Consider the following 11726-nt stretch of genomic DNA (forward strand, 5'->3'; position numbering starts at 1 on the left):
CATTCATTCTGGTTCTTTATATATGGATCTTTGATGGAGTTGGATAGCTGGGTTTTCAGAAAATGATCCAATTCTTTTGTACCGGTAGTTTTTTAAAAATATTTTGAATGAAGAAAGTATAAACTTTTTAGAGATGTCTGCTTTGTGTTGATATTAACTTGTTCCTCTACAGTCTTCTAGCCTTACTGGTGTATTGTTGTTAAAGTCTAATTCTATTGATCTATGATCCTTTTTACTCCAAGCAACATGTGTTCATTTTTACAGGAGTTGAGATGAAGATTATATAAAAAAAACTCCATGACTGAATGTAGCTTGATGACTGACTAGCAATAAAAAGTAGGACAAATTGTAAACATCACTTCGAACTTGGCAAACAAAGGTCAATGTATTACAGTATGAAATTAAAAAAGGAACAGAAAATTGTATCAAAAAACTGATATTGTGCACAAAAGGCACTAAAATGCTTTGTTCAACTTGCATATAAATAAATAAGTGAAATATGCTTAATTTATTTTACTTTATGAAACTCATTCTCTTAAATAGATGTAAAAGATCCAGAAATATTCTAACAAATGGAGACAATAAGAAAATCTTGGATCATTTTAAGCAAAATGATAGATTCAGATCATATTTATCACGCCTCAGAAAGATGAATAGTTTACAAGATGATGAAGTCATACCAGCAAGAATCAGAAGAGGGTGCAATTGCACCGCATGTCTAAAAAGGCTGTGTTGATTTTGACTTCACAAGATCTCCCTTCTTAACAATCACCTCACAGAAGCCCTTCTACACCCATTAATGAGAGTAAAAAAGTAAAGAGAACATGCAGCAAATATTTTCAGTCTGTGCCGTGTATCTGTGAAATCAGGACCCAGTTTAGGATCTGGTTAGGTATGCAAAGTGCCTCACAAACATGGAAAGCCAAGAGTGCCACAATTCCACCAGTTAAGCTATTTATTGATTAAGCATGTAAATGTATTAATGGTTCAATACGTTTGAATACACAGTTCTACAGTTCCTACTAAAATAATTAATACTGTTAGCTGGGGTCTCCAGATAAAGACTAAAATTGAATAACCTGAAAAACCTTCACATCTATTTCATTAGACCAATCTCAGCCAGCCAACAAATGGGTAACACTGATATTGAAATACATTGACAACATTTTCCATTAAGGAACAAGAACAAATGACCTAAATACATATGAAATAATGATATAATACACTACAATTGTATGTAATTTGATCTATCACAAACATAACTTCATATGATAAAAATCTAACCACGCCTTCTTTTTTCACCACTTTCTGATATTAACTAGTTTACATGTTTTCCGTTACTTTAATATTTTGGAACGTACTTTTAGTGGGAGTAATTTTCCTCTACTATACTTTTTCTTGGATAAACTTTACATGTACAAGTGCACTCTAAAAAACAACTGCAGCTGCTTGGTTCCAGGTACTTAGAGATTCACTTCCACACAGAAAGTCCCTATTCTTATTTTTAGCTACCAAAGTATACATGTCAGATGAAATAATACTACTTATACTTTAGCGATGGTATCAATTGTATCTCTTATACTATGTCCGTTGGTTATGCTGTTCTTTTTACATCTCTTTGCCGGTTATGAAGCAGACTGAAGATGTTTTATCATTGTCTCCATTTTATCTCCTCTTTCCTTCGTCGTTTCTCCTTTTTCCTGCTTTCCTTTCCTGTTCTATTTACATTGCAGTGTCCATATAATCTGTAATACTCCCTGCATGAATTATAAAAAAGCTATTTACATGCATAAATCAAGCGGAACACACGGCGATAGCCATACTGCTCCACTTGTAAAAGGAAAATCTGTTCGGCTTTTTTTTGGCATCAACACAATGTTTCTTATTGCCACATTGCCAGACAGGGGGAAAAAAGTATTATGAGTATTAGTCGTGCAAAGTTTCGATATTACTATTTGAGTAAAGTTACTGGCTACCCTCTCCATTGTAAGTTGAGCTATTCAATGATCACCCAAACATACAGTCAACAGTCAATATCATCAGAAGTACTTTACCTCGCTCTAATTTATAAATGCATTAATCAAAGATAGAGTTTGTTTTGTTAGGTTTTTGTTGAAGAAATAGAATTTAGAAAAGCATTTCTTCAGCAGGGACTTGTTATATTGAAACCATATCATTTATTTATTCATTTAGCTTTACATATTTCAGTCTTTACTGTACCATTTATTGCACATAATGTCAGATTTCTAAATATTAAGTAAGATGTTATGACCCAACAAGTATTCAGATGGTCTTTTTAACCAAATACTTTTTTATTCTTACTTGATCAAATTCTTATATGACTACCTTTATACTTTTGCTTTAGTGAAAAAAATGTCAAATAATGCTATTCTTACTCAAGTATACATTCTTGGTACTCTAGAAGCAGTACTTTGCTTTAAATATCTGCATCATTTCTCTCTTTACTTGCTGTACTTTTGAACAAAGTTTGGATAGACATTATTTTTTGGTTTGTACATTATCATTGCATTACTGTACTAAGGTCTAATAAATCTGTTTTTTTTTTTGTTTTTTTTATTTAGAGAATTTCCCCATTAGATCAGACATCTTTTTTCCAATTTACATTTCCTTTTTCACAACTGCATAGTTTAGTATCTTCTGTAAATAAAGTCAATTTAACATGTCATCTAAAGTAAGTGTAATATAAAGCAACTAAGAACCAAACCTTTTTTTATAAATAACATTAAATAAATACAATTTTGTTTTCAATCTGATCATATCTGTATTGATTATTAAAGTTTTTTTCTTGCTTATATTCTCATCTTCAAAAGGTGTTACTTTAGTAGGTTGTACTAATAGAGGATTCAGCACTTTAACTTTTACACACAGCTCAAAATTTCACGTTAACCTCGTGCTTTGCAAAGGAAATAATCTAAAATTGTAAAATAAAATTAACCACATAATCACATTAACAGTGAGGCAGAAGCTGTTCATGAAACTAGAAATTATTGTGCAAACATATGATTTAACAAAGCGTTTTCAGAAGACAGATACAAACCCAGTTTTTGAACTATGAAATAATTATTACTATGCAATAACAACAATAAATAATGACACATGTATACTGTAGATCTTTATTATAATAAAACTCCATGAAAATACTAATACTAATAAACACAGGTCCTTCTCAAAATATTAGCATATTGTGATAAAGTTCATTATTTTCCATAATGTAATGATAAAACTTGAACATTCATATATTTTAGATTCATTGCACACTAACTGAAATATTTCAAGCCTTTTATTGTCTTAATACATATAATGATGGTATAGAGCTCACGAAAACCCAAAATTCCTATCTCACAAAATTAGCATATCATGAAAAAGGTCTCTAAATGAGCTATGCACCTAATCATCTGAATCAACAAATTAACACCAGCAAAAGATTCCTGAGGCCTTTAAAACTCCCAGCTAGGTTCAACACATAAAACCCCAATCATGGGTTAGACTGCTGACCTGACTGCCGTCCAGAAGGCCATCATTGACACCCTCAAGCAAGAGGGTACGACACAGAAAGATATTTCTGAACGAATAGGCTGTTCCCAGAGTGGTGTATCAAGGCACCTCAGTGGGAAGGAAAAAGTGTGGCAGAAAACGCTGCACAATGAGAGGAGGTGACCGGACCTTGAGGAAGATTGTGGAGAAGGGCCCGTTCCATACCTTGGGGGACCTGCGGAAGCAGTGGACTGAGTCTGGAGTAGAAACATCCAGAGCCACTGTGCACAGGCGTGTGCAGGAAATGGGCTACAAGTGCTGCATTCCCCAGGCCACTTCAGAGCCAGAAACATCGGGAGAGGCGCCTGACCTGGGCTACAGAGAGGCAGCACTGGACTGTTGCTCAGTTTTGCATGTCGTTTGGAAATCAAGGTGCCAGAGTCTGGAGGAAGACTTGGGGAGAAGGAAATGCCAAAATGCCAGAAGTCCAGTGTCAAGTACCCACAATCAGTGATGGTATGGGGTGCCATGTCAGCTGCTGGTGTTGGTCCACTGTGTTTTATCAAGGGCAGGGTCAATGCAGCTATCAGGAGATTTTGGAGCAATTCATGCTTCCATCTGCTGAAAAGCTTTCTGCAGATGGAAAATATTTAATTTTTCAGCATGACCTGGCACCTGCTCACAGTGCCAAAACCACTGGTAAATGGTTTACTGACTATGGTATCACTGTGCTCGATTGGCCTGCCAACTCTCCTGACCTGAACCCCATAGAGAATCTGTGGGATATTGTGAAGAGAAAGTTGAGAGACGCAAGACCCAACACTGTGGATGAGCTAAAGGCCGCTATCGAAGCATCCTGGGCCTCCATATCAGAAACAGTCTTTTCTACAAAAGCATTCCCCACCAAGTATTGAGTGCATAACTGTACATTATTATTTGAAGGTTGACTTTTTTGCATTGAAAACACTTTTCTTTTATTGGTTGGATGAAATATGCTAATTTTGTGAGATAGGAATTTGAGGTTTTCAGGAGCTGTATCCTAAAATAATCCGTATTAAGGCAATAAAAGACCTGAAATATTTCAGTTAGTGTGAAATTAATCTAAAATATATGAATGTTCAAGTTTTACATTATGGAAAATAATTAACTTTATCACAATATGCTAATATTTTGAGAAGGACCTGTATTTACTTAAATGGTGGATGAATCTCATCTGTATTTTTCAGAGAGGACGGCAGCGAAGGCTGACAAGTACTTGTCCATTGCTGCATGTGCAACCGGAGTGAACTCTTCGCCCAGGTAACAGGCCAACGTGACAAGCATACAGTGTGAAAGCAGCTGCAGGACGACAAAAAAACAGACAACAGGTGTTAAAGACCAAAAAAAGAAAATAACAAAGATTAAAAATAAAATGATCAAATCAGGTTTCTGTTGCATTAGATTTTGTCAAAAGACAAGATTAAAAACCAAGCTTTTGGCAACTTTAAATTGTTCAAAATACTGTATCGTATGATGGACCAGTCAGAGTAAAAGTCTAAGAAAGTATAGTTATAAAAATAATTCCTTTTATGCATTTTTTTGTAAAAACGCACTCATATATTTTTTTTACTATTTTAAAATTATTTTCATGTAATACCCCTTTTTGCCACAAGAAGGAGTAAAGTAAACATTGATATGTGGTGAGATAAAAAAAAAAAAGACTGAAAAGCTCCAAACAGGTATTTAAAATTTTGAATATTTATATTAAACAAAATATGCAGCTTCATCTCTAAGCTCTAACTCAGCACTGAGGTAGAAAGGAGGGGAGGATTTGTGTATTCGTTTAAGACCAAATCTCAAAATTACAGCCTGAATTTTCACCCCATCCTCTTTACACTGCAACTCATAGTTTATTTTGCTGGTTTAAATAGATTAACAAGGTTGATTAGTGCAAAAATAAAATAAAATTGCACAACCATATTTTGTATGATACACTGGCTGAAACTTGTATACAGATTCTAAATTGAAGAAAACCATGCAAATGTTGAATTAAATTATTAAAATAAAATCCTGCAAAGCATAGCACCTGTTTGCATTCAGGTGCTTTAAAAATCTAGTACAATAGCTTCTATCAATATATCAAGTTGTTTATGGTATTTATACAATAAAAGTCATCTTAATTTGGGATATTTAAACATGATGTGTATTTAACTGACTATAATGTTTTGAAGGTATGCCCCAATGAGGTCAGTTCCTCTTTATTTTGGTAAAACCAGGTTTTAAAAGAATATATTTATTTTGGACACCGACCTCAACCCAGTTTAACAGTTTTCTCTCATATCAAAAAACAGATGAGTGAACAATTTTTATGGTTGTGGATCAAAGAGGTGTTTTTCTGATTTTATCAAAGAAGAAAAAAAAATTAATATTCACTCAGGCCTCAGATATGCTTCATATCTGCATCTGATTGGTCAACCGATCCCAATTGATTAGGCTACAGCCCTTCCTTCCTAATCATTAAATCTTCCACCCAACCCTGGGAAGAGGGAATTTCTGGTTCACGTTCCAATGAAGTTATTTATCAAAGAAACTGTCTCGTTTATTTTTAGCAAAGTTCTTGTAGTACTGTTTCCCCTCAAATCCTCTCCAGCTTTGACATTTGTGTAGTAAAACTAATAATCCCAGTTCAATCTGGATTTTAGAACCACTGCTGAATGAGTTGAACAGTTTCTAAAAGGCCTAACCGGGTAATGGAGACTCTAGCAGGTACGCCTTCTAACTTCAGAGACTTTGGAGACAGAACCTTAAAGTTGGTGGGATCTATCCGGAGCTGATAGGCATGCAGCGTCTGTAGAGGAGCCAGAGTGACAGTCAGCTGGCTGATGTCTTTAGCCCCCTCTGCGATGGCCAGAACAATCTTCTTCCCGTGAGAATTCAGGTGGGTAGAGCCGGGACTGATGTCCAGATGGGAAAAATATGTCTTTGTGCCGGGATATGAAGTAAACATCCTGTAGGAGAACAAAACAGCGAGATGTGTCATGTGAGATGTTTGAAAACCTAAAGCCTTACAGCAGCTGTTACAGCCTGTCTGCACCTGTCGCTGATCTCCCAGGATAACTGTAACTACTTTAGAATATACCAAGTTTTTGGATTACAGATTAAAAAGAGTAATCCAATAACAGTCCTCTACTCCTAAAATGTGATGTTTCTCTCTCACAGGGTGTCTTAATGCCCCTTTGCCACATCAGTCCATTGCACAATCTTAAGTCGTTGGGAGCAATCGTTGCTGCACAGGCATCCGCTCCACCATTCATCCTACCTAAGAAGAGCATCAGATCCAATTTCTTCAGCCACTGGAGTCAGTCTTTCCCAAATTTCTTTAATCAGCTTCTTCTCCTTCTTGGACAGCATGGCGATCTGCTGCCCTGAACAACAAACTTATTAACTGTAGAAAAAAAAAATCCAACACTTAAGAGGTCCCAAAAGACGTGGAGTCTCTTAATCAACCATTATGTCCCTGCGTCAGCTGAAAACTTGAGATGAAAAAAAGAAGAAACAAGTGGAGGTAAATATTTCTGCTGTTGGAGGAGAAAACGAGATGTGACGGCCTGGCCTTGTTGTTCCCCTGTGTTATCAGACAGCAGCCAGGGAAGGGTGGGGGCTCCACAGCATCGTGCTATCAACCTCCTTCTGTGCGTCATGCTGTGTATTTACTATGTAATGAACTAGGATGACCTGAAGCTGCAGCTGCTGTGGGATCTTCCTTGGGATTACCTCAAAACTCAAGATTCTTTAAGAGATTAATGCTGAATATTATTCAGCGTTAGTCAGTTACAAACTTAAGGAGTTCCATTCATTATAACACTGGATAAACACAGCAAGTTGCTAAAATCCAACATTAGTTTTCTGAATGATCTTCTAAGAACCCTGAGATGACAAAAGAAAATAAAGAGCAAAGAAATATAAATTTGCATCCCAGTACACCAAAATGAATATTACAAAACGTGTTGAAATTTGTTGCAGATATATTCTGCTATCTGCAGCTGATTTTCAGGGTGTAGAGGCTGTGAAGCATCTGATAAGATTGTCACGATCCTCACTCTGAGCTACCAAGATGACTCTGCAACTGCTGGAACATCAACTACTGATGTCTTTAACTCGTTTAGCTTTCATTAGTGAGTTTAGGATGCTTTTCTGGGTATAAATTGAACCAGTTATCTGGTTCAAACCCTTAAACCACATTTATCATATTAAATCAGTCTGCATTGACTTGTTATGAAAATTTCTTTGGGAAGGTGAGGAATGAACTGTTAAATCTGATGCACTGAAATAACTTGAACCACTCATCCATAACAGTAAAAAAAAAAAAAAAAAACATTTCTTCTTATGATTTATGGTGGTAGAAAATGCTTAGAAAACTTTGAATCAATTTGACTGTATGATCTGATTAAACTGTAAAGTGCCTTGAGATGACATGTGTTGTGAATTGGCACTATATAAATAAACTGAATTGAATTGAATTAGAAAATCAGTTTATGGTGTATCAGCCCCATCAATGAAATGTCTACTTGCTACTGAATTACTACAAGCTTGAGATCTGCATTATCACCAGTTACATCACATGAAAAATGCCATCAGTTAAAGGTAAAGTGGAGGATGTTCTTTTTCCGGGTGGATCATCAAAATAAGTGGTCCGCCTAATTGTCAATCATTTTGGTGATATGTTTACATAGGATTGTCCTACGTGCTCCTCCCCGTTTTCACTTATCGGGGGTGACTCTCACATAGTGGAAAAACTGCTAGTCTTCTTTTGGAATGTAAGCTTGTATGAGTGATGCAAACAGCAACTTTTAAACAAAGCGGGAACAGGGTTGTGCATGTATATATATATATATATTTTTTTTAAGTGGAGAAAAATTGCAAAAATTCGCGAAAATCCTCCCTATACCTTTAAAATGAAAATGTAATTTTTTAATAATTACCATAAGCTCATTGCAAAGTTTTGTTTATGTCCTGCAGTTTTAAATCCAGCATAAATATGTTTCTTTTTAAATTATGGTGGCTTTAAAACAATTTTCATTTGACCTTTAAGTGTCTCATCATGGACACTAACACCGGACCACTGCTACTTTATTGCTCTGTCCCCTTTGCAGCCTGAGGGCTTTCTGAAGACTGCCTGGTCCACCTTATCCTGACACAGAGCCAGAAATGAACTCCACAATCCTCCTGGTTTCTAAAAAAAAAACCAAACAAACAAAAACCCTCTATCTTAACATTGAATCCCTACAGGTTTGTGGCTCTGACATGTCGTATATTGAAAGACTGGTGATAAGGAAATCATACATTAATAAACCCCTGCATTACGTGGTCAGAAAAATCAGGTACTTAACGGTTTCGAGTTTCTATGCAGTGGTTTTAGAGACTCATTACCATTTATCGGTTATACAAACAAGTAGAAACCAGTTAATAACTGTGGTAATAACAGTAATCACTTTTGACACAAGGCAGAGTTGGTTTGAATAAAATGGTTCTCTTAATGAGGAATATTATGATGTGAAACTGCTTTTTATGTTTACTTACTTTATCTATGTCTGATTCTCTAACACCATGGGCCAGGGCCCCTGTAGAACTGCTCCTGCCACTGTTATGGCCCCTGTTGGAAAGACGTAATACTAAATACATTCATGATAAAGTATATATGCTGGCATAGAAACCTTAAATGGTTGGTCCCTTGTACCAGTTTATTTTTTTTCTTTATAGTTTTATTTAAACTGATGGAAAAAAATAAGTTGTTGCACTTTTAGCTTAAGTCATATTAAGATATGATCAACTACAACTGTCAACCCTTCAATTCTGACATGAAGAGTAAAAACAGAAGAAATCTGTTAGGAGTTCAAGCTTGTCACATCACTATATGCTATTAATGTAGCCTCACTGGTGGTTTTTTTTGTGTCTTTTTTGAAAGAACAATTTATAATGCTAGGAACCACGGAACTCTAATGTTAAATTTGGTTTTACATTCTGGAAAGGTAAAACTGCAATTTAGGCTCCATTTGATTATCTTATCCAATGTGTAAACTGTTCACCTCAACTTATCTCTATACTGAGTCCTGGTTAAAGTCTGACAAAAGAAGTCAGTTAAGTCCATCACCGTATGTTTAAACCTGCTGGTGTGAGCTAGTTGAACCAAAATGTTGCAGTTGGTTTATTGAACAAAACATAAAATAAGAATTTTGTTTTACAAATAATAGTGAAAGGTGTTTAGGTACAAAATATTGCAAAACCTTTTACAATGTTTTTAAGTAGAAAGAACAAAGTACTTCTTTTTTCTCAATACTTCTCATAATTTAGCTAAAGTGTATTGACTCAGAACAGAAGGACCCAGTATTCAGGCAAGACAGAAAGTGGCATAATTTAAAAATTGTTTATGAAGGCAACAGTTTGCAGATCTGCAGCAGCAACTGCTAGGGGATCCAAGGATGGTAACTCTGGTTTAGAGTTCAGCCCGTGCCCAGAGTACGAGGTTGATACCAGCAGACCAGCTGTCAAGTCGCAACGACTCTGCCGGATAGAGAGTTCCAGACGTTGAAACCTTGAAGGACACAAAGCTGACTGCAGATCAGATCCGAGCAGATGACGGAGGAAGGCAGGATAATCAACAGTCAAGAGGCACATCCAGAAATAGAATCAAACAGAATGCGAAGACAGCTCAGGCAAAAAGATCAGAACAGTGGCAGAAATGTGACAGAAATGGGTCAGGATCAGGCAATCAGAACACTATAAAGCTAGAAAACTCTCTCATCAAAGGCTCTAGAATAATCTGGCACTGTTGACTGGGAGCAAGCAGTTTAAATAGAGGCAGGAGCAGGTGGATTAGATGAGCAGTAATGAGAAAATGGGGAAGAGTTAGAGAGGTGAATGAAATAAGCAATTAAGCCAGTCATCAGCAAGATCATGACAAAAACTCTGTACTTTAAATCTATTTAGAGTGTCTGAGTAGATTCCGCAGCAGATATTTTGATAGAATGAGACCCTAGTGCTTTTCACTTTTTTTTTTGTTTTGTTTGTTTTTTTGACGCATTTCAGCCTGGACACAGTCTTTTCTTAGCGTTCTGCAGACAATTCCTTCAAAGTATTTGCTTTAGTTTAGCTCAGTGTGCCCTAGCGGGCAAACTATTACCTACTAAATTTACAACAGCTGCATACAAATCATGTAATGTGATGTTGAACAGTGCAGCCACAGGATGCATCTGTGTTTATCTATTTATTCATCTGTTATTGCAAATGCTCAAAACACTTACTTGTATATTTTATTTTTATAGCCTATTTTTTTAGTGGGGGTTGCATTTGGGTTTTTGTGCAAAAACCTGAGCTGAATCTTTGCAGCATGAAGTGCTGTGCCAACTGCCTGGATCCACTGTACCAGGGGCGGAGCTAGATGGGGCGCCAGAGCTGCCCATTGCCACTCTTAGCCAATCATTGGCCACATCTGTGGCCACCCCTACTATTTTTTTCATATATTAACAACGACTTGACAACAAAAACACTGTAGTTAACTATGCACATCAATATACCAGCATTAGAGATAATTAGTACATAATTCATGCTCTTTCAGAACTAGATTTTGTGTTATATTCCATAAAGAGAAAATTATGTCTCTGAAGACATCTAAAAGTCTTCAGTGAAATCATTGATACTGTAAATAACTATTTTAATAAAAACATTTTAAATTATGGATTTATGTAGATATTAGTACTTGTAAATATCACTTTAATGTAGAATGACATTGATAAAAGTAGGTAAGTAATGATGATGGAAAAAGATGTTCACTCCATGATTCAAACCTCAAAGAATTTTATCCAATATACCTTTTATCTAGACAGATGTTTAAATATATGCATCTATTTGTTAGCAAAGGCTGTAGGAAACTATAGTTTGTCTTTATTTAGAAATGTGGACGTTGTGCTTGTTCCTGTTGGAACAGTTTAGATTGACCCTGAGGTTCTGGTGCCTATCCACTTTTGGTCACCCCTCAGTATCAGAGGTGTCAAGTAACAAAGTACAAATACTTCGTTACTGTACTTAAGTACACTTTTTAGGTATCTATACTTTACTCCATTACTTATTTTTCTTCCTACTTCTGACTTCTACTCATTACATTTTCATACAAGTATCTGTACTGTCTATTCCCTACATTTTTAAAACAGACATTACTCGTAACTCTTGGCTTTGGTTTAATATTTATAAATATT

At 35.8% G+C, this 11726-nt stretch overlaps 2 protein-coding genes across 2 annotated transcripts in view; one reads left to right on the forward strand and one right to left on the reverse strand.

Annotated features, from left to right (window-relative positions):
* Positions 1-180, forward strand: part of LOC107093978 (tubulin alpha-1C chain-like) — a gene marked incomplete at its 5' end in the record, with an annotated part of 2228 nt that extends 2048 nt beyond the window's left edge. Inside the window, one exon of the mRNA XM_015389362.1 lies at positions 173-180. Within this exon, the coding sequence (XP_015244848.1) occupies positions 173-180 (8 nt within the window). The remainder of the gene's footprint in view (positions 1-172) is intronic.
* A 4062-nt stretch (positions 181-4242) lies between these two features.
* Positions 4243-7104, reverse strand: LOC107093980 (hemoglobin subunit alpha-D-like). Its single transcript, XM_015389364.1, has 3 exons — positions 6794-7104; positions 6278-6482; positions 4243-4833 (listed from the first exon to the last, which is right to left on the reverse strand). The coding sequence occupies exons 1-3, from the start codon at positions 6883-6885 to the stop codon at positions 4705-4707; spliced, it is 426 nt and encodes a 141-aa protein (XP_015244850.1). The 5' UTR covers positions 6886-7104; the 3' UTR covers positions 4243-4704.
* Positions 7105-11726: the final 4622 nt, after the last annotated feature.

This window comes from Cyprinodon variegatus, unplaced genomic scaffold, assembly GCF_000732505.1.
Source record: "Cyprinodon variegatus isolate N-32 unplaced genomic scaffold, C_variegatus-1.0 Scaffold456, whole genome shotgun sequence".
Classification (NCBI taxonomy): Eukaryota; Metazoa; Chordata; class Actinopteri; order Cyprinodontiformes; family Cyprinodontidae; genus Cyprinodon; species Cyprinodon variegatus.